Source organism: Maniola jurtina, chromosome 28 (assembly GCF_905333055.1).
Source record: "Maniola jurtina chromosome 28, ilManJurt1.1, whole genome shotgun sequence".
NCBI classification, from domain to species: Eukaryota; Metazoa; Arthropoda; class Insecta; order Lepidoptera; family Nymphalidae; genus Maniola; species Maniola jurtina.
The window spans coordinates 5,518,373-5,542,203 of record NC_060056.1 but is presented as its reverse complement, the minus strand read 5'-3'; the positions used below and the strand labels follow the sequence as shown (position 1 = coordinate 5,542,203).

Sequence of the window (23,831 nt, the reverse complement as noted above, 5' to 3'; positions counted from 1 at the left end):
AATGGCGAAGAAAAGATGGCCGCCATACAAATTTCGCCGGTGTCCAGCTCGAAGGGTATAAAAGATGCAAGTGTGGTTTCCTGGCATGAGATGATCAGGGTCCGAAGGTCTACTTGATGAATAGAAAAAAAATTCAAAATGGCGGAATTTATTTTCCCATTGAAAATGTATGGCGAATATTGAATGTCTCATTCTCCTAGAAAGAGACGGAAAACGATACATTGATGTATGGGAGATATGTTCGGATGCGCGATATGAGTACGGAAAAATTATGACATTTCAGAAAAACAAGATGGCGGCCTATATGATTTTTGCAACTCTTTTGTTTTCCAACCGATTTCGTTGAAACTCGCAATCTTTGAAGAAAGTAGTAAATGATTAATAGAAAAAGTGGAAAATTTTGGAAAAACAAGATGGCCGCCGTACAAATTTCGTCGGTGTCTATCTCGGAGGCTATAAAAGATGGAAGAGTGGTTTCTTGGCAAAATATGATCAGGATCCGGAGGTCTACTCAGTGAAACAAACTCTACATGCTCGCGGACCACTTTAGTGGTCCGCGCACCCACGCACCCTACTTTATTAACCTCAACTACCCCGTTTTTACAAAAAATGATATGGATGTCGTTTTCAGAGTTTTCCAGGGTGCTGATTTTGATAATGACATTCATTTTTAGATCCAAGCTGGTGGACATGCACTTTTTAAGAAAAAATTGATATGGGTGTGGGTTTTATGTGTTTTTGTGGTGAATTGTGTATCTTAATAAATAAATTTGGTTAAATATAATAAAGTCAACATAACTACGTCACGCGAGCTGCTTTAGCAGCTCGCGCACCGAGCAAAACACTAGTTATACTATATATAGCTCAATTACCACTGACTGACTCACTGACTCATTGACATAATTGTTCTCCTAGAAGGAGACGGAAAATGATATAATGATGTGGGGGAGTTGTGTTCGGTTTCGGGAACCCTCTGGGGAAAAATTATGACTTTTCGGAAAAACAAGATGGCGGCCGACGTGATTTTTGCAGCTCCGTTGTTTTCCAACCGATTTCGTTGAATTTTGCAATCTTTGAAGAAAGTTGTAAACGATTAATGGGAAATGTGGAAAAAATTGGAAAAACAAGATGGCGGCCGAGCCGTAGCGTTTTCAAAATTTTGATTTTTCGACCCCGAACCGCGGCGCCACAGATCCGAAACGGGGTAGTCGAGGATAATTATTTTTTCGTGTTTCGCCCACAATTATCCTGTATTTTGACAGAATGGGACTGGTTTTAAAAAATTCAAAATGGCGGCTGTCATGGCGGCTGTTTTGTTCGAGGTACGAAAAAACGCAATTTTAAAAGTTAAATATCTCAAAGTTGGCAGCATCGGAGCGATTCGGCTTCTATGAAGCGGTTGTACGTATAGACTCGAGGTATAGATCGGTGGGAAAAAATTACCCCATTTTTTGGGGAAATTTCAAGATTTTCGGGAAATTGTAAAAAATCGAAATACGCACTTTTAGCAAAATCCGAGTATGAGCGATTACGTGTTTTGCTCGTACAAATTACATTTGGGTATTTTTGTCGCCGGAGACTGGCAACACTGGAATTTATCAAAGAAAAAGTGATTTTTGGCATGGTCTTTTTCACGGTATCCACTTTCGCGTGGGTGCGAGCGAGAGGAAAGATTGAAACGTCATCAGAAGCGGTATATCCTGTAGTTAATAGGAAAATTATGAAACCGTGTAAAATCTTTCTGTGAAACGAGTTGGCAGCCATTTTGTATTTTTTTTAATTTTTCGAAATTTTGATCACGTTTTTGAGGCAGTTGGCAACATTTTGGAAAGTCGACATGTATGAATCGATTGTGTGACTCAACCGGCAGTATCGAAATATGTAAACAGTGTTGCCACATTTGGGGAGATTTTCGAGATTTTCCCCAAAAACTCCTCCTGTAAAATTTTGTATGAAATTATTTTTCTTCACTGATGGTTTCGTATAGAAAACAAAAAAAAAATCGAGGAAAAATTTGGAAATAGCTGATGATCGAGGATGTCGGAGACGGGTGAAGGGTCCGCTCAAGGTATTGAAGATAGGTGGGGGGTGCTCGACCAAATGTCATTCATGACGTCATCCAATTGCCAAAAAGCTGAAAAAAAATTCAAAATGGCGAAAAAAAGATGGCCGCCATACAAATTTTGCCGGCGTCCAGCTCGGAGAGTATAAAAGATGGAAGTGTTGTTTCTTGGCAAAAGAGGATCAGAATCCAAAGGTCTACTCGATGAATAGAAAAAAAATTCAAAATGGCGGAATTTATTTTTCCATACATTTTGTATAGCAAATATTGAATGTCTCATTCTCCTAGAAAGAGACGGCAAACGATAGTATGATGTTTAGAAGATATGTTCGGATGCACGATATGAGTAAGGGAAAATTATGACATCTCAGAAAAACAAGATGGCGGCCGACGTGATTTTTGCAACTCTTTTGTTTTCCAACCGATTTCGTTGAAACTCGCAATCTTTGAAGAATGTAGTAAACGATTAATAGGAAAAGTGGAAAATTTTGGAAAAACAAGATGGCCGCCGTACAAATTTCGTCGGTGTCTATCTCGGAGGCTATAAAAGATGGAAGAGTGGTTTCTTGGCAAAATATGATCAGGGTCCGAAGGTCTACTCAGTGGAATAAACTCTGCATGCTCGCGGACCACTTTAGTGGTCCGCGCACCCACGCACCCTACCTTATTAACCTCTACTACCCCGTTTTTACAAAAAATGATATGAATGTCGTTTTCAGGGTTTTCCAGGGTGCTGATTTTGATAATGACATTTATTTTGAAATCCAAGATGGCAGACATGCACTTTCTAAGAAAAAATAGATATGGGTATCGTTTTATGGTGTTTTTGGGGTGAATATTGTATCTTAATAAAAAAATCGGTTTAATACAACTCATAAACCTAACCACGTCACGCGAGCTGCTTTAGCAGCTCGCGCACCGAGCAAAACACTAGTACTATATATAGCTCGATTACCACTGACTGACTCACTCACTCATTGACATAATTGTTCTCCTAGAAGGAGACGGAAAATGATATAATGATGTAGGGGAGTTGTGTTTGGTTTCGGGAACCCTCTGGGGAAAAATTATGACATTTCAGAAAAACAAGATGGCGGCCGAGGTGATTTTTGCAGCTCCGTTGTTTTCCAACCAATTCCGTCGAATTTTACAATCTTTAAAGAAAGTAGTAAACGGTTAATAGAAAATGTGAAAAAAATTGGAAAAACAAGATGGCGGCCGAACCGTAGCGTTTTGAAAATTTTGAATTTTCGACCCCGAACCGCGGCGCCACAAATCCGAAACGGGAAATTGAAACTAATAATTTTTTTCTGGTTTCGTCTACGATTATCCTGAATTTTGACGGAATGGAAGTGGTTTTTAAAAATTCAAGATGGCGGCTGTCGTGGCGGCCGTTATGTTAGAGGTACGAAAAAACGCCATTTTAAAATTTAAATATCTCAAAGTTGACAACATCGGAGCGATTCGGCTTCTATGAAGCGATTGTACGTTTAGACTCGAGGTATAGATTGGTGGGAAAAAATTACCCCATTTTTAGGGAAATTTCGAGATTTTCGGGAAATTGTAAAAAATCGAAATACGGACTTTTCGCAAAATCCGAGTATGAGCGATTATGTGTTTTGATTGTACAAATGACATTTGGGTATTTTTGTTGCCGGAGACTGGCAACACTGGAATTTATCAAAGAAAAAGTGATTTTCGACGTGGTCTTATTTCAGGGGCGATCGTTTCGCGTGGGTGCGAGCGAGATGAGAGATTGAAACGTCATCGGGAGCGGTATATCCTGTAGTTATTGAAAAAGTTGTACAACGATGGAATTTATTTCTGCAAAACGAGTTGGCGGCCATTTTGTAATTTTTTTGAATTTTTCGAAATTTTGATCACGTTTTTGAGGCAGTTGGCAACATTTTGGAAAGTCGATATGTATGAATCGATTGTGTATCTCGGCTGGAAGTATGGAGATATGTAACCGGTGTTGCCACTTTTGGGGAGATTTTCGAGATTTTCAACTAAGAAACTCCTGTAAAATTTTGTATGAAAAATTTTTTTTTCACTGATGGTGTTATATAGAAAACAAAAACTTAGTAAGCCAAAATTATGGAGACAGCTGATGATTGAGGATTTCGGAGACGGGTGAAGGGTCCGCTTAAGGTATTGAAGATAGGTGGGAGGTGCTCGAGCAAATGTCATTCATGACGTCATCCAATTGCCAAAAAGCTGAAAAAAAAATTCAAAATGGCGAAGAAAAGATGGCCGCCATACAAATTTCGCCGGCGTCCAGCTCGGAGGGTATAAAAGATGGAAGTGTGGTTTTTTGGCAAGAGATGATCAAGGGCCAAAGGTCTACTCGATGAATAGAAAAAAAATTCAAAATGGCGGATTTTTTTTTCCCATAGAAAATGTATGGCGAATATTGAATGTCTTATTCTCCTAGAAAGAGACGGAAAACGATACGATAATGTAGGAGAGATGTGTTTGGGTGGGGAAGGCGAGTAGGGAAAAATTATGACATTTCAGAAAAACAAGATGGCGACCGACGTGATTTTTGCAACTCCTTTGTTTTCCAACCGATTTCGTTGATAATCGCAATCTTTGAAGAAAGTAGTAAACGATTAATAGAAAAAGTGGAAAATTTTGAAAAAACAAGATGGCCGCCGTACAAATTTCGTCGGTGTCTATCTCGGAGGCTATAAAAGATGGAAGAGTGGTTTCTTGGCAAAAGATGATCAGGGTCCGAAGGTCTACTCGGTGGAACAAACTCTGCATGCTCGCGGACCACTTTAGTTTTCCGCGCACCCACGCACCCTACTAAATTATTATCCTAATCTACAAAAAATAATATGGATGTCGTTTTCAGGGTTTTCCAGGGTGCTGATTTTGATAATGACATTTATTTTCAAATCCAAGATGGCGGACTTATATTTTCTACAAAAAAATAGAAATGCCTGTCATTTTATGGGTTTTTTCGGGGTGAATATCTTAATAAATCAATTTGGTTTTATATAAAAAAGTTAACCTTACCACGTCACGCGAGCTGCTTTAGCAGCTCGCGCACCGAGCAAAAGCTAGTTATACTATATATAGCTCGATTACCACTGACTGACTCACTCACTCATTGACATAATTGTTCTCCTAGAAGGAGACGGAAAATGATATAATGATGTGGGGGAGTTGTGTTCGGTTTCGGGAACCCTCTGGGGAAAAATTATGACATTTCGGAAAAACAAGATGGCGGCCGAGGTGATTTTTGCAGCTCCGTTGTTTTCCAACCGATTTCGTTGAATTTTGCAATCTTTAAAGAAGTTGGTTAAAGATTAATAAAAAAACTAGAAAAAATTGAAAAAACAAAATGGCGGCTGAGCTGGAGTGTTTTCAAAATTTTCATTTTTCGACCCCTAACCGCGGCGCCACAGATCCCAAACGGAGTAATCGAGGATAATTATTTTTTTTGGTTTCGCCCACGATTATCCTGTATTTTGACAGAAAGGGAGTGGTTTTTAAAAATTCAAGATGGCGGCTGTCATGGCGGCCGTTTTGTTCGAGGTACGAAAAAACGCAATTTTAAAATTCGAATATGTCAAAGTTGGCAACATCGGAGCGGTTCGGCTTCTATGAAGCGATTGTACGTATGAACTTGAGGTATAGATTGGTGGGGAAAAATTACCCCATTTTTCGGGAAATTTCAAGATTTTTGCGAAAATGTAAAAAATCGAAATACGGACTTTTCGCAAAATCCGAGTATGAGCGATTATGTGTTTTGCTCGTACAAATGACATTTGCGTATTTTTGTTGCCGGAGACTGGCAACACTGGAATTTATCAAAAAAAAAGTGATTTTCGACATTGTCTTTTTTCAGGGGCGATCGTTTCGCGTGGGTGCGAGCGAGAGGAGAGATTGCAACGTCATCGGGAGCGGTATATCCTGTAGTTAATGGGAAAGTTGTAAAATTATCTCATTTGCTTCTGCAAAAAAAGTTGGTGGCCATTTTGTATTTTCTTCAAATTTTCCGAAATTTTGATCACGTTTTTGAGGCAGTTGGCAACATTTTGGAAAGTCGACATGTATCAATCGATTGTGTGACTCAACCAGCAGTATCGAAATGTGTAAACAGTGTTGCCACATTTGGGGAGATTTTCGAGATTCTCCCCAAAAACTCCTCCTGTAAAATTTTGTATGAAAAATTTTTTTTCACTGATGGTTTCGTATAGAAAACAAAAAAAAAATCGAGGAAAAATTTGGAAATAGCTGATGATTGAGGATGTCGGAGACGGGTGAAGGGTCCGCTCAAGGTATTGAAGATAGGTGGGGGGTGCTCGACCAAATGTCATTTATGACGTCATCCAATTGCCAAAAAGCTGAAAAAAAATTCAAAATGGCGAAGAAAAGATGGCCGCCATACAAATTTTGCCGGTGTCCAGCTCGGAGGGTATAAAAGATGAAAGTGTGGTTTCTTGGCAAAAGGTGATCAGGATCCGAAGGTCTACTCGATGAATAGAAAAAAAAATCAAAATGGCGGAATTTATTTTCCCATACATTTTGTATGGCGAATATTGAATGTCTCATTCTCCTAGAAAGAGACGGAAAACGATACGATAATGTAGGGGAGATGTGTTCGGGTGGGGGAGGCGAGTAGGGAGAAATTATGACATTTCAGAAAAACAAGATGGCGACCGCCGTGATTTTTGCAACTCTTTTGTTTTCCAACCGATTTCGTTGAAACTCGCAATCTTAGAAGAATGTAGTAAACGATTAATAGAAAAAGTGGAAAATTTTGGAAAAACAAGATGGCCGCCGTACAAATTTCGTCGGTGTCTATCTCGGAGGCTATAAAAGATGGAAGAGTGGTATCTTGGCAAGAGATGATCAGGGTCCGAAGGTCTACTCGGTGGAACAAACCCTGCATGCTCGCGGACCACTTTAGTGGTCCGCGCACCCACGCAACCTACTTTATTAACCTCAACTACCCCGTTTTTACAAAAAATGATATGGATGTCGTTTTCAGGGTTTTCCAGGGTGCTGATTTTGATAATGACATTCATTTTTAAATCCAAGATGGCGGATTTATATTTTCTACAAAAAATAGAAATGCCTGTCATTTTATGGGTTTTTTCGGGGTGAATTAATCGGGGTTAATAAATAAATTTAGTTTTATATAATAAAGTCTACCTTACCACGTCACGCGAGCTGCTTTAGCAGCTCGCGCACCGAGCAAAACACTAGTTATACTATATATAGCTCGATTACCACTCACTGACTCACTGACTCATTGACATAATTGTTCTCCTAGAAAGAGACGGAAAATGATATAATGATGTAGGGCAGATGTGTTTGGATTCGGGAACCCTCTGGGGAAAAATTATGACATTTCAGAAAAACAAGATGGCGGCCGATGTGATTTTTGCACCTCCATTGTTTTCCAACCGATTTTGTTTAAACTCGCAACTATTTAGGAAAGTAGTAAACGGTTAATAGAAAAGGTAGAAAAAATTGGAAAAACAAAATGGCGGCCGAGCTGGAGCGTTTTCAAAATTTTCATTTTTCGATCCCTAACCGCGGCGCCACAGATCCGAAACGGGAAATTGAAACTTATAATTTTTTTCTGGTTTTGCCCACGATTATCCTTAATTTTGACGGAATGGGGGTAGTTTTTAAAAATTCAAGATGGCGGCTGTCGTGGCGGCCATTATGTTAGAGGTACGAAAAAACGCAATTTTAAAAGTTAAATATCCCAAGGTTGACAACATCGGAGCGATTCGGCTTCTATGAAGCGATTGTACGTATAGGCTCGAGGTATGAATTGGAGGAAAAAAATTACCCCATTTTTTGGGGAAATTTCAAGATTTTCGGGAAATAGAAAAAAATCGAAATACGGACTTTTCGCAAAATCCGAGTATGAGCGATTATGTGTTTTGATCATACAAATGACATTTCGGTATTTTTGTCGCCGGAGACTGGCAACACTGGAATTTATCAAAGAAAAAGTGATTTTCGACACGGTCTTTTTCACGGTATCCCCTTTCGCGTGGGTGCGAGCGAGATGAGAGATTGAAACGTCATCGGGAGCGGTATATCCTGTAGTTAATAGGAAAATTATGAAACAGTGTAAAATCTTTCTGTGAAACGAGTTGGCGGCCATTTTGTATTTTTTTTCATTTTTCGAAATTTTGACCACGTTTTTGAAGCAGTTGGCAACATTTTGGAAAGTCGACATGTATGAATCGATTGTGTGACTCAACCAGCAGTATCGAAATATGTAAACGGTGTTGCCGCATTTGGGGAGTTTTTCGAAATTTTCCCCAAAAACTCCTCCTGTAAAATTTTGTATGAAAATTTTTTTTCCATTGATGGTTTCGTATAGAAAATAAAAAAAAAATCGAGGAAAAATTTGGAAATAGCTGATGATCGAGGATGTCGGAGACGGGTGAAGGGTCCGCTCAAGGTATTGAAGATAGGTGGGGGGTGCTCGACCAAATGTCATTCATGACATCATCCAATTGCCAAAAAGCTGAAAAAAAATTCAAAATGGCGAAGAAAAGATGGCCGCCATACAAATTTCGCCGGCGTCCAGCTCGGAGGGTATAAAAGATGGAGGTGCGGTTTCTTGGCAAAAGAGGATCAGGATCCAAAGGTCTACTCGATGAATAGAAAAAAAATTCAAAATGGCGGAATTTATTTTCCCATACATTTTGTATGGCGAATATTGAATGTCTCATTCTCCTGGAAAGAGACAAAAAACGATACGATAATGTAGGCGAGATGTGTTTGGGTGGGGGAGACGAGTAGGGAAAAATTATGACATTTCAGAAAAACAAGATGGCGGCCTATATGATTTTTGCAACTCTTTTGTTTTCCAACCGATTTCGTTCAAACTCGCAATCTTTGAAGAATGTAGTAAACGATTAATAGAAAAAGTGGAAAATTTTGGAAAAACAAGATGGCCGCCGTACAAATTTCGTCGGTGTTTATCTCGGAGGCTATAAAAGATGGAAGAGTAGTTTCTTGGCAAAAGATGATCAGGGTCCGAAGGTCTACTCGGTGAAACAAACTCTGCATGCTCGCGGACCACTTTAGTGGTCCGCGCACCCACGCACCCTACTAAATTATTATCCTAATCTACAAAAAATAATATGGATGTCGTTTTCAGGGTTTTCCAGGGTGCTGATTTTGATAATGACATTAATTTTCAAATCCAAGATGGCGGACTTACATTTTCTACAAAAAATAGAAATGCCTGTCATTTTATGGGTTTTTTCGGGGTGAATTATGTATCTTAATAAATCAATTTGGTTTTATATAATAAAGTTAACCTTACCACGTCACGCGAGCTGCTTTAGCAGCTCGCGCACCGAGCAAAACACTAGTCTATTATATACGACTAACATAATATGTATTATAAATTGTGTGCCGTTTGCATTCTCACTAGGTTCTCATTAAGTTTGTTTTATTTGGTCAAACTTTCTGGCATTTATATTGTTATGACGTTTAATTGGCAAACAGTCTGTTTATTGGCTGAAACTCAAAAATTCAGCAAATCACAACAAAGAAAATATTGTAATAATGATTGATGCAGCTTTCTGTAATTGAAAACAAAATATTTGACATTAACTTGAATGTGACAGTGTTTTCCGAATAGGGTTGCCAGAGGCCCCGTATTTTACTGGTTACCCCGTATTTCAGGATACAGAAACCTGTAATTATGAAAATAAAATACGGGGCAAATAAAACTAAATATTTTTAGGGTTCCGTAATTCAAAAGCAAAAAAGAACTCTTATAGGATCACTTCGTTGTCTGTCAGTCTGTCAGTCTTTCCGTCTGTCCATTTGTCCTTCTATCCGTCTGTCATGTGTTCATGAACAAATATTAGTATTTTCAATTTTCAAAGTAAGATAACTACATATATCAAGTGGGTTATCATATGAAAGGGCTTTACCTGTTCATTCTAAAACAGATTTTTATTTATTTTTATGCATATTTTTTTAATGCATAACAGTTTTTGATTTCTCGAGTAAAATGTCGGAAAAAAATACCCGAATACGGAACCCTCGGTGCGTGGGTCTGACTCGCACTTGGCCGGTTTTTTACAAATTCAGCAGGAGCTGGCTGGCGAAATCAAACACTGACGTTATGTCCAGTAGAAAGAATATTTTCCTTTTGCGGCAATGCGTAGCCGAAACCCACTCGATATTGATCATGGTCGTAGCCAAGGCGGCGGGGCTTGGTTTGAGGATGTAAGCCTTTTTTTATACAAGTTAGCCCGTGACTTTAATCTTTTCTAGTGGTAAGTGATGATGCAGTCTAATTTCTTGGCCGTTAGGGCCATACTAACCATATAACTAGCCATGACCGAAGCCTCCCACCAGACCAGAAATTTTGAAATGGCGACTGCGCCTGGGAAGCCGTCAAAAACCTAAGCCTAAAATAATACTTACACTATTTCTTGCATTTGCTTACCAATTTTTTTTTGGAAATATATCAAACATTTCGCGCTCACTTCACTCGCGCTTTGAATTTCTATTACTTGGTGTAAACCCCGCAATTTCGTTTGCATGAATTTAGATTTTTAAAAATTCCGTGGGGGATTTTCCGGGCTAAAAAGCCGCCTAAAAAAATGTCTGGGATGCAAGTTACCTCTGAATAGTAAGTATTGGTAAAGAAGATGGGCCGTGAAAGGGTAACAAATAGATAGGCAAATAGATATACTGTCGTATTCGTAATATTAGTATGGATAGGAAGCTTTAAAAATAAAATCTTGCTATGGCTACACTCGTTTCCCTTTCACTTTAATTTTTTCTGTATTGAACCAAAAACACTTACGCTCACTGCGCTCGCGCTTTTTTATTGTTGTTTTTTATCTCACTGTCAAATTGAAAGGCGAAATTCCACTAACCAGGTAATTAGCCCATAAAGTTGAGCGAATGTTTTTTTCCTCATGACAGGATTCAGTTCCGGCCCTAATAAAACCTCTCCCGCAATCGATTCCTGGCTACGGCCATAGTATTGATACTGTGAAGGTGGAATTACAAATTAAATGTAATTTTAAGTTGAAATGAGAAGATTGTATGCATGAAATGTATAACATTTTGCTTTACAACACTAAGAGTTTTTAAAAGATATTTAAATAAATAAATCTTTTATTTAAAACCACATTGCAAACACAGTTCACCAATCAAGATACGGCAACATACAGAGAAAAAATACAAAACTTATAAATAAACTGAAATATCTAAATAGGCTTTCCATGCATTTCAGAGAGAACCACCGCCTATTTCTTCAAATACTTCAAATTTTCAAATTTCTTCAAATCTAAACCCCGTATTTTTGATGGTGGTAGCCTGTAAATCAAAAAGAGCCAGGTGGCAACCCTACTTCGACCTAGACAGAATGAAAAATTGTTTTCATTACTCGGTATGCCTACTGCCATAGTGTGACAGAAAGTGTGACGGTAGTTGTGACCTCTGATTGGCCGACTCTCTTTCACTATTTGCTAAAATTGATGATTGCAACAACAATTTTTTCTTTTTTGTAATCGAAAACAGAACACGGACGTCAAACAGGTTGACTAATTGCAATCATTTCTGACCGGCTAACATTGTTCCGCTAGTGGCTCAAACTCACTGTCGCAGCAAGAACATGGTAAATTCAGCCAATCACAGCAATTTGAAATTTGGTTATCACAAATGTACCGATCTAGGAACCGAGAATGCACGAACCAGGGCAGATAGAGATGAGAACAATAATATCATACGTAGGAAATCGACGGGGGATCGTTGGCAACGATAGCCTTAAATGACCAGATCGAGGCAGCTAAATTTATTTACACCTAACTTACTTATTTACACGTCTTAATAATGAAATTAAGGCTAGATATGCTAAATATTCTATCCTAGTCTTATTTATATCCATATATCTGACTAGTGCATAATGTAAATAATTTTAGTTATATAATACATAGATACTTGATTAATTGGAACCATACTATTATTATTGTTGTCTATAATACTACTATTTAAGTTATTAATAATATTATTCGTTAGGCCTAGCTGGGAAGGGACATCTTGTTTAGATCTTATCTTGTTTAGTTTTTTTTTTTTTTTTTGCTTGTTATGTGTATGTGTGTGCTTTTTTCTCCTTTTCATTTTTCTTTCTACTGTACGGTTTTTAAGGTTCTTTTTTTTTGGGTTGTACTGTATTCATTTTAATATTGATCAATAAGCAGGGAACGCAACGGGCGCGGTGCGTTTTTATTTTATTAATCAATATTTTTGGAGCAAACTGAAAACCAGCGCTGAGCATTGCCATCAATGCTCGGCCATGCTGAGTTTGCGGCCTATTGCAATTGTTAGTTTTTTTTTATAGATTTAATTTACTTATAACATATTATGTATGTTTGTCACTAGCAATATGTAAGCAATAAAGCCTATTTATTATTATGTATATTATTATTATTATTATTATTATTATTAAACTAGTGTTGTGCAGGTCATAGAGCCACAAAACCACTGCTTGCCTTAACTGAAATACATAAGTGTGTAGGCCATACTTACAGGCCAAAAGGTACTGCTAACCCTAGCTGAAATACAGTCAGAGAATTGTGTCATAAATAAAGTCAGCAGCATTGAACGCGACGAAGAACAGGAGTCAGCCACATCAGATGCTCTAAAGAAGGATAACCCTGGTGGTATAGCCAGCTCACCTTTCTTGGAGGATTTGCTAGCACGCAGCTCCTCCCTCTGCGCAGGTACGATGACAACTTCACTCCGGTCCAACAGAAGCTCTTTCTGCGCCTCGTCCAGCAACTGCCTCTCAGACCTGACCGGCACTGCCGCCATCTTGCTTATCGCGAGTCGACAAAATGGCGCATCACGCGCTTCCGGTTTGCTACGCTCTAGTCTTCTAGCATCTTCTGGAATGTGATTCGCTATCTAGACATGTTTTTTAGGGTTTTTTTTTAATTTTTCAGTCTTCTTATTTTTGGCTTGCGTTTGATTTGAACTGGAACAAGGAAACAATATGATAATTTTTTTAAAACCGGTCAAGGGCGAGTCGAATTCGCACACGAAGGGTTCCGTACCATCTATATGTGATTTAGTAAATTATTTTTTCGTGAAAACATTAAATTTTTTAATGATGTCACCACAAATTCACGGTTTTCGGATTATTTCCTTTACTTGTGCTATAAGACCTACCTACCGGCCAAATTTCATGATTCTAGGTAAACGGGAAGTACCCTATAGGTTTTCTTAACAGACATGACAGACGGACAGGCACACAACAAAGTGAACAAAGGGTTCCGTTTTTACTTTTGAGGTACAGATCCCTAAAAATAATTTTGGACGCCGTTCTTATCATACTACGTGGATGGTATTAAGATAAAATAATACTAGCGAAGCCCCCGAATACGTTCCCGTGGATATAGATTTAAAAAAATCCCGTTGAAACTCTTTGACTTACCGGGATAAAAAGTAGCCTATGTGTTAATCCAGGGTATAATCTATCTCCATTCCAAATTTCAGCAAAATCCGTCCAGTAGTTTTTGCGTGATAGAGTAACAAACATCTATACATACATACATACGTACATACAAACTTTGGCGTTTATATTTCGCGTTTATAATATTAGTAAGATTATTTTTAACCCCCGACCCAAAAAGTGGGGTGTTATAATTTTGACGTGTGTATCTGTCTGTGGCATCGTAGCTCTAAACTAATGAACCGATTTTAATTTAGTTTTTTTGTCTGAAAGGTGGCTTGATCGAGAGTGTTCTTAGCTATAATCCAAGGAAATCGGTTCAGCCGTTTGAAAGTTATCAGCTCTTTTCTAGTCACTGTAACCTTCACTTGTCGAGGGTGTTATAAATTTTGTATTGGCAAAATAAATGATTATGATTATGAAGCAATGCCGATTATCAGGTATTTGAAGGGCACAAAAAACAATCTATTGCATTTATCATTAACAAGTAAGTGGTTGCATTACCGACGGTAATTATTATTACTTAATTGATAAGCTTAATTGCTCTGGTCGCCTTGTGGTTAGACATTGCAATGCTGCTAATTCAAAGGTCAATGGATAAATAGGTCAATACCTAAATACCTACCTAAAGTAGGTACAAATCTATGTATGCATGTTGCGCTGTAATGAAAATGAACTTAGAAATTGTCTGTTGGGAGGTTTCGGCCGTGGCTAGTTACCACCGCTAAATTAACGCTAAATCTAATTACGAATTGATCGACACCTAATCCATCAAAATCGGCCTAGTAATTTAGGCGCTACGGTGGAACACACAGAATCTGATACAAACATACATAGCATACATACATACATAGACTGCTAAAATCATAACCCTTTTTGGCTTTGCCGCAGTCGGGTAAAAATACGTATTTCAGGTTTTTCAGAAATTACACCCGGACAAATCCGGGGCGGGGCGCCTGCTTATAAGTACAAAGGCTTCATTCAGAAAAGAGGACAATACTTATGATGTTATCTAAATCATCTCAATAGGCCACAGTCCAAGAGACAGTGGCAAGATACAGGTGTAACCAGAACGCTTGCAAAAACTGAGGGTTATTATTATACTATCTAAATACAATCCAATGCCAATAACCATTTGCCTTATCTTGTAGTTTTAGTGATTTAGTATTTTTAAACACGCATTGTAATCCTTGTCCAGGCGATAACGATTCGTCTCACACGAGATTATACGGCTATCTCTTAGACTATGTCCTAATTGAAGTTGTCGTATCCCAATTGTTTGTGATGCGCCACTTTCTTCAAGTGTTTGATGGAAAAACCCCTTCTGACTCGTCTAGCGACCCTCTGCGAGGTCGCTTTCGACAAGTACGTCAATTAACACACACACACACACACACACTCACACGAATAAAAAAGATGATAAATTAATAAATATTGTACAAATCCACACACACTCGCTCGCACACGCTCACACTCACTCGCACGCACACACACACACACACAGACTCGCTCGCACACGCTCACACTCACTCGCACGCACACACACACACACACACACACACACACACACAGAGGCACGCACGTACACCCACACACTCACGCACACACACACATGCACACACCCACACACTCACCCACACAGACACACAGAGGCACACGGGCACGCACGTACGCACGCCCACGCCCACCCACACTGACACACGGTCACACACGCTCGCACACGCATACAGGATGTAATTAACGCTAATGAACGCTAGCAAAAACAAAGACAAATTATAGTTTATCGGTGAAGGGCATCTAGGAAACCTGAATCGAGTAACTCGGACGAGTTACTCGGTTTCATTTTTGCCAAACCGAGTAAAACTCGGTACTCGGTTACTCGGTATACGTGGTACTCGGTAGTACCTACCGATCTCAAATCCATACTAATATTATAAATGCGAAAGTGTCTGCCTGTCTATCTGTCTGTCTGTCTGTCTGCTACGTTTTCACGGCCCAATCACTGAACCGATTTTAATGAAATTTGGTACAGACTTGGGGATACATCCCGGGGAAGGACATAGGCTACTTTTTATACCGGAAAATCAAAGAGTTCCTACGGGATTTTTTTGGACGGAAATCCACGCGGGCGAAGCCGCGGGCATCCTCTAGTATTTACATAAGTTAATAGGCATAAAGTGCGTATAACGATGTCACAATAGAAGATAATAAAATAATCCTTTATTGCTTTCAATTACGCCTTGTTTACGTATCACTCATCACTTATCATCATGTGTTATCAGTTATCACTTACAAATTACAACATCGTTAGATAGATGCGTTAGGTATTAGCGCGTAAAAGAAAGACGTTTCATATTTGCTCTATGTCTATGTGCATTAGTTCCCAAAGTGGTCCAGGCTGACCCCAGGGGTCCACGGGAGACTCGACGGGGGTCTACGTTGACGTGACATAGAAATAGGGGTTCACAATTCGTAATCGGGGGTCCAACGATATCTGCTTTCGATAGTGAAGAACTAAACTTGTCTTGACATCACTTATTTTCCTTTTTAACCCCCGACCCAAAAAGAGGGGTGTTATAAGTTTGACGTGTGTATCTGTGTATCTGTGTGTCTGTGTATCTGTGTATCTGTCTGTGGCATCGTAGCGCCTAAACGAATGAACCGATTTTAATTTAGTTTTTTTTGTTTGAAAGGTGGCTTGATCGAGAGTGTTCTTAGCTATAATCTAAAAAAATTGGTTCAGCCGTTTAAGAGTTACCAGCTCTTTTCTAGTTTTCTTGTAGAAAAGAAGGTTAGATAACCGTTAGGTTCATAATATTATGTCAATAGACAAATGTCAAGCTGTCAAGATGGACGTTGCCTAAATACATAATTATTTATTTGAAAATGATGTTTTGGAAAACTCAAATACTTTGGATCGTCGGGGGTGTTATAAATTTTAAATTTACACTTGTCTAAACAAAATAATGAGAATTGATCGATTCTTTGTGCTGTGAGTAGGTGTCAAAAAAGTAAAGTTGGATGGAATCACTTTTTTGATTGGCCAACTTTATCAACTCACAGCACAATCAATTTACCTATTAATTAACCAATAAATTTTCACTTTTTTTTTCAATATCAATTAACTCTTGGTTGGAACTTAGCCGCCACGCACAAAATTTCCATAGTTAGATAGAGTTAGATCTCTAATCGTCACATTTTTGTCTAGTTTTGGGAATATGGTAGAAATGTAGTATGGACCGGAACCACCTAAATTTTTAAAAGTGGAAGGTTTAAGAGAAAAAACTCTGGAATCCTCTGGTCTAGTGGGAGGGTACTACGTTACCGGCAAAGCCGTGCTGCCAAGCGATTTAGCGTTCCGGTACGATGCCGTGTAGACACCGATATGTGGTATGGGTTTAATAAACAGCCCTTTTTTATGGGCTCATTAATTTTTTTGAAAATAAAATATAGAAATATAGCCCACTTGCTGATCCCGCAGGGACTCTTTGATTTTCCGGGATAAAAGTAGCCAGGGTATAATGTATATCCAGTCCAAATTTCATCCAAATCCGTTCAGCCGTTTTTGCGTGATTGAGTAACAAACATCCAAACATCCACACTTTCACATCTATACTAATAAATAAAATTGGAGTGTCTGTCTGTAATTTCGAAATAAGTACCTCATATTAAGCTCATATGGTTATTTGAACGATACCAACACAGAATAACACGTTTTTAAAATTTTTGTCTGTCTGTCTGTCTGTCTGTTTGTTTGAAAAGGCTAATCTCCGGAACGGCTGAACCGATTTTGACGGGATTTTCACAGACAAGTTGAGGATTGACCAGGGCGTAACATAGGCTACTTTTTTAACCGACTTTCAAAAAGGGAGTTGTGTTTTTCTACCTATGTACACCGAAATCTCCGAGATTTCTGAACTGATTTGGGTAATTTTTTTTTTAATCGATAGAGAAACTTTGCGACATTGTTTCATAAAAAACTGGGAGTCCAACTCCTCAATCCTGATGCTGCAGGGGATCTGACTAATCCACGCGGGCGAAGCTGCGGGCATCAGCTAGTTTATAATATTAATAATAGGATGTCACTCAGGAATAATGTAGCTCTGATGTACTGGTGAAAGAATTTTCAAAATCGGTTCAGCAGCTCCAGAAATGGGTACTTCCTAAGATCAAACTTTACCTTTTTAAAGGATTACTATAGATTTAGGTATGAAAAGTATGGATTTGAATGATTATTACTACGCGCTCGCAAAAGTCACGCCACTGATCTGAACGGACCGACTCACCGGACGTGACGTCATGACGTATGATAACAACTACGCTGCTGACCGTAAACAATAACATGTTTGAATACTCTGCTCCTGGACAGTTAGATTGAGATCTATAGACCACACTTTGTCTTTGCTCAGACTTGAGACACTGTTAAAACGAGACAGCGTTATACCGCTGGCATAAATCTGTCTTGTTTTAACTGAAACTTAAGTCTAAGCTAAGTCAAAGTGCACTCTATAGATTTCAACTTAGAGAACTTCTCATGTCCCGGCCATATTAACGGCCAACAACGCGATGTCCAACGGCGGTAAACGGCATTCACAATACCGTTTGGCGTTTGTCGATGAGTCGGGGGGCGCTATATTTTGGCACATCAGATTCAAAGAATAATTATCGCTTTATATCGGTCAGTCACTAGTACACTACATACATAGTATATCTTTACCTCATCGTAGATAGTTAGATAAACCTATAATAACAGCTGATAATGTAGTTCTTGGAAATCTTATGTACATACAAATTAAAAATATGGTGTGTTTTATCTATCTTGGTCTTGAAGATTAGTCAAATGTGAGGAAAACTTATAATACCCGGAAAACTGATTAAGTGTGTGCTAAATAAAAACCGGTCAAGCGCGTCGGACTCGCGCGCGAAGGGTTCCGTACCCATTGTTATATGTACAATGTACATATGACATTTTAATTTTTAGGGTTCCGTATACCCAAAGGGTAAAAACGGAGCCGTGTTAATGTTACTCTTCTATCTGTCTGTCTGTCAGACAGACAGACAACAAAATGTTCCTATAAGGTTTCCGTTTTTGCTTTTGAGGTACGGAATCCTAAACCTAACGAAAATATATCATGAAGCCCCACATAACCCCTCCGTTTACTCGATAGAGGGATATGCTTAGGCATATCCTTATAAAAGTATAAAAGTAAGTATAAAAAACCGGCCAAGTGCAAGTCAAACTCGCGCACCAAGGGTTCCGTACTCAGGTATTTTTTCCAACATTTTGCACGATAAATCAAAAACTATTATGCATAAAAATAAATAAAAATCTGTTTTAGAATGTACAGGTAAAGCCCTTTTATATGATACTCCACTTGGTATAGTTATCTTGCTTTGTAAATTGAAAACACTAACTATTTTTTCATGAACACATTTTTTTTTATTGTGATGAAACCATAAATTCAGGGTTTTTGGGTTTTTTCCTTTATTTGTGCTATAATACCTATCTCCCTGCAAAATTTCATGGTTCTAGGTCAATGGGAAGTTAGTCTATAGGTTTTCTTGACAGACACGACAGACGGACAGACAGACAGACAACAAAGTGATCCTACAAGGGTTCCAGTTTTCTTTTTGAGATACGGAACCCTAAAAAAAATTGCCCGGAATCGAATCTAGGACCGATTTGAAACCGAATATTTTAACAGAAATCTGGGAAACCACAGGCATAGATATTAGGTAGTTTCTAGAATATGTCTGCAAAATTTCATGGACTTTGGTTAGTTAATATTTAAATGAAATTGGAACTACGTTTGTATGGAGCAAGTGATGGAGAGACCCCTCTTAATCTCTTGGCTATCACTTCTATATCTTTATTACAACCAATCTAAGTATTTCTCAGAATATTTTGGTGGTAAACACTTTGAATACATATACATATGTATTATGTTTTTATGTTACATACTAGCTGTGCCCGCGACTTCGTTCGCGTGGAATAGTGACTTTTCGGGCAGCGTGATTCTTTAAATTGACATAACTTTTTTATTTATGAACCGATTGACATGAAATAAACACTAAATGTTAAGTGAAGCTTACTACATACAATATATTAGTGAAAACCGTATCTAAATCGAATAAGCCGTTTCTGATATTAGCGTGCACAAACACACAGACAAACAGGCAAAAAAAATTAATTACTATTTCGGGTTCGGCATCGATATAATAACAACCCCTGCTACTTATTTTATATATTTCCATTGTACAGACACCACTTTTCTACAATTTTATTATATGTATAGACTACCGGTTTATGTGACCGTGATAAATCCGATTGGTCATACATATTTATGTGTTCGCTGGTTGCTATACAAAGTTTTGGGCAAAATATATTTTTGTACATTTTTAGAGTTCCATATTCAAAAGGAAAAACGGAACCCTCATAGGATCGCTTTGTGGTCTGTCTGTCCTCACCTGGTGGTAGTGATGATGCAGTCTTAGACGGAAGCGGGCTAATCTGCGAAAGGGCATGGCAGTCTTTATTAAACCCATACCCCTTTGGTTTGTACACAGCTGCATCGTACTGGAACGCTAATCGCTTGGCGGCACGGCTGGTAACCAGCCTCCGTAGCCAGACCAGACTAGTGGCAATTCTAGAAATTATAAATTCCAAAAGCTCATGCTGGTAATCGAACCACGGACCTCTCACTGCCAAGACCACAGCGCTAACCACTGCGCCAGGGGGGGGGGGGGGGGGGGGGGTTTATTCACTATAGGTAAGCGCTTGACCACAAACACACCTGATGGAAAGTGATGATGTGGTCTAAGACGGGACGCGTTTACCTAGAAGGTGCCTATTCACTCTTGTTTTAAAGATACCCGGATTGTAATTGGTAGGAAACACAGATCGCGGAAGAGTATTCCAAACCTTAGCCATGCATATGAAATGTTGTTGTATGGGTTGTTAAAATAGTAATACTAATATTAAAAAATGTGAAAGTGTGGGTGTTTGGATGTTTGGATGTTTGTTACTTGTTACGCAGGCATAGTCAGGCCACAACACTACACGTGCCTGCAAACCGTTCCCACAGTCGTCGCGGAACCTGACACCAGCTGACGCGGCGACATTCACGATCACCGCGCGAGGACTGGGCCCGACACGTCACGTGGTCACAACTAACTTTAGAAGCCTCCACCACAAATTGGCGGAGCAATTATTTTAGTACTAGCTGTGCCCGCGACTTCGTTCGCGTGGAATAGTGACTTTTCGGGCAGCATATACTCTGTACGTTAAAAATGTTCGCCGTGATTCTTTAAATTGACATAACTTTTTTATTTATGAACCGATTGACATGAAATAAACACTAAATGCTAAGTGAAGCTTACTACAATATATTAGTGAAAACCGTATCTAAATCGAATAAGCTGTTTTTGAGATTAGCGTGCACAAACACACAGACAAACAGACAAAAAAAAATTAATTACAATTTCGGGTTCGGCATCGATAACAACCCCTGCTAAATTTTTTTTATACATGTATAGATTAGTATTAGTATTATTTTATGTAATAACTAGCTGATACCCGCGACTTCGTTCGCGTGGATGCAAGTTTTTTAAAATTCCCGTGGGAACTCTTTGATTTTCCGAGATAAAAAGTAGCCTATGTGCTAATCCAGGGTATAATCTATCTCCATTCTAAATTTCAGCCCAATCCGTCCAGTAGTTTTTGCGTGAAGGAGTAACAAACATACACACACACACATACAAACTTTCTCCTTTATAATATTAGTGTGATTAGTTTATAATATGTAAATTTTTAGTATAGTTTATAATATGTTAATTTTTAGTAATAAAATTAGGATAAGCAACTGCTGTTTCCTTTCACTCCCCCTGCAGTCGCCCTAATGTAACTTACTCAATCACGCAAAAACGGCTGAACGGATTTGGCTGAAATTCAGAATGGAGATAGATTATACCCTGGATTAACACATAGGCTACTTTTTGTCCCGGAAAATCAAAGAGTTCCCGCGGGAAAAACGTAAATCCAAGCGGACAAAGTCGCGGGCATCAGTTAGTAAAACAATAATAAATAGTTAGTCATAATGAAGTTAACACATGTTACTGACTAACAAACAGAACACATGACTTTAATCAGCCGCTGCCCTGAAGTGACCTATCCAGTGAGTTCAAAACAAACAATAACAATGACACATAGGAGTATACCTATCACACTATCACACTAATATTATAAAGGAGAAAGTTTGTATGTGTGTGTGTGTGTGTGTGTATGTTTGTTACTCCTTCACGCAAAAACTACTGGACGGATTGGGCAGAAATATAGAATGGCAATAGATTATACCCTGGATTAGCACATAGGCTACTTTTTATCACGGAAAATCAAAGAGTTCCCATGGCAATTTTAAAAAACCTACATCCACGCGAACGAAGTCGCGGGCATCAGCTAGTCATTATCTAAAAGTTTTTTGACAAAATAGCAATAAGTTCTTTAATTAGGCAGGCCCCCAACAAGTAGTATTAGTCCAGGGCCCCAAAAACACACGGTCCATCCCTATGCAGATAGCTTCTATAACATTCTAGATTATTACTAACCCCCGACCCAAAAAGAGGGGTGTTATAAGTTTGACGTGTGTATCTGTGTATCTGTCTGTGGCATCGTAGCGCCTAAATGAACGAACCAATTTTAATTTAGTTTTTTTTGTTTGAAAGGTGACTTGATCGAGAGTGTTCTTAGCTATCATCCAAAAAAATCGGTTCAGCCATTTGAAAGTTATCAGCTTTTTTCTAGTTACTGTAACCTTCACTTGTCGGGGCTGTTATAAATTTTTAATTTACACTTGTTATTATGATATTACTATGATATGATATATGGACATTCGCTAAGAAAGGATTTTTGCAAATTCAACCCCTAAGGGGGCAAAATATGGGTTCGAAATTTGTGCAGTTCACGCAGACAAAGTCGCAGACATCAGCTAGCATGATTATAAATGCGAAAGTGGTGGTTTGTCCTTCAATCAAGCCGCAACAGAGCAATGGATTGATGTGATTCTTTGCGTACATATAGTTAGTTTTTTGCATGGTTAAAAGGGGGTATAGACTTCAAACTTCACTTAGATTTCTAACTTCTTTTATTATGCTCGCTCGACTTCATACATACATAACATGTGTAGAAACAAAAATTATTTTTTAATTCTTAGTGTTATTTTTTTTTTTCAGAAATTTAAGCAAAGGTGACATGGGTCACTGAGCAACAGAGAGGAGATGAGAGCACTCATCTCTCAGAATGAGAAGGGTTTAGGCCATAGTCAGCCACGCTGGCACAGTGTGGATTGGCAGACTTCACAACACCTATGAGAACATAGGCATGCAGGTTTCTTCATGATATTTTCCTTCACAATTGAAGCAAGTATTATTTAATTGCTTAAAACGCACAACTCAAAAATGTTAAAGGTTTTTTTAAAATTATATAGACTAGCGCTTGGCTGCAATCAGACCTGCTAGCAAGTGGTGATGCATCCTAAGATGGAGCGCACTTGCCTAGAAGTTACCTATTCACTCTTGTCTTGGAAGTACCTATATTAAAGGTGTATGCCCAGGCTCGAACCCCCGACCTGAATAGGCAGCCAACATCTTAATCAATAGGATATCACTGCTTTTATACAGTATTCATATGCTTCAAAAATGAAATATAGCAACAAGACAAAGAAAAGGCTGAAAAACTTACTTCATTATTATATTGTTACAAAATCTTTAGTCATTTGAGTTAATATACTACTACAGACAAACAGATATTATATCTGACGATCCCTTTTATTTGTAACTAGTTTTAAACAAAGAAAACCATTCTGAAGTGAAATTATTTAGACTGTATTAACTTGGCATACAGAAATCAATGAGTAGTTAGCTAAAATTATTATAAGTTGTTGCTGACGAATATTTATTATAGTAACGTCATAATTATCTAAAGGAACACATAAATATGTAAATAAATCACTTTATATCGCTATCAATTACTTACCTACCAAACCATATAGTAGATTGTGTCAAAAGAAAACAGTAAAGTCACAAATAAAAAATGTTACACTCAATATTATAATCACTGGCACATTTCACCACAGTTGAAACACCGAAAACTGGCTTTTAAAGTCTGTTTTCTAAATAAATTATGGGAAGTTCCACTGAAATAACAAAAAAATCAAAAATTGTGAACCATGATCATGCGATGACAATATGACAATGACAATAAAATAAATAAATTGTCTGTGAGATGAAAAATCTATGAATGAA

General features: G+C 38.4%; 1 protein-coding gene across 3 annotated transcripts in view; it reads right to left on the bottom strand.

The window, feature by feature from the left end:
• LOC123879633 (monocarboxylate transporter 13) overlaps positions 1–23,797 on the bottom strand; it is a 60,791-nt gene extending 36,994 nt beyond the window's left edge. The window contains exons 1-2 of one of the 3 annotated variants that reach the window (XM_045927433.1): positions 23,563–23,797; positions 12,757–13,055 (exon numbers count right to left, since the gene is read on the bottom strand). In XM_045927433.1, the coding sequence (XP_045783389.1) occupies positions 12,757–12,892 (136 nt within the window). In that variant the 5' untranslated portion in view covers positions 12,893–13,055; positions 23,563–23,797. The remainder of the gene's footprint in view (positions 1–12,756; positions 13,056–23,562) is intronic. The other 2 variants (XM_045927434.1, XM_045927435.1) reach the window with 2 other exon arrangements.
• Positions 23,798–23,831: the final 34 nt, after the last annotated feature.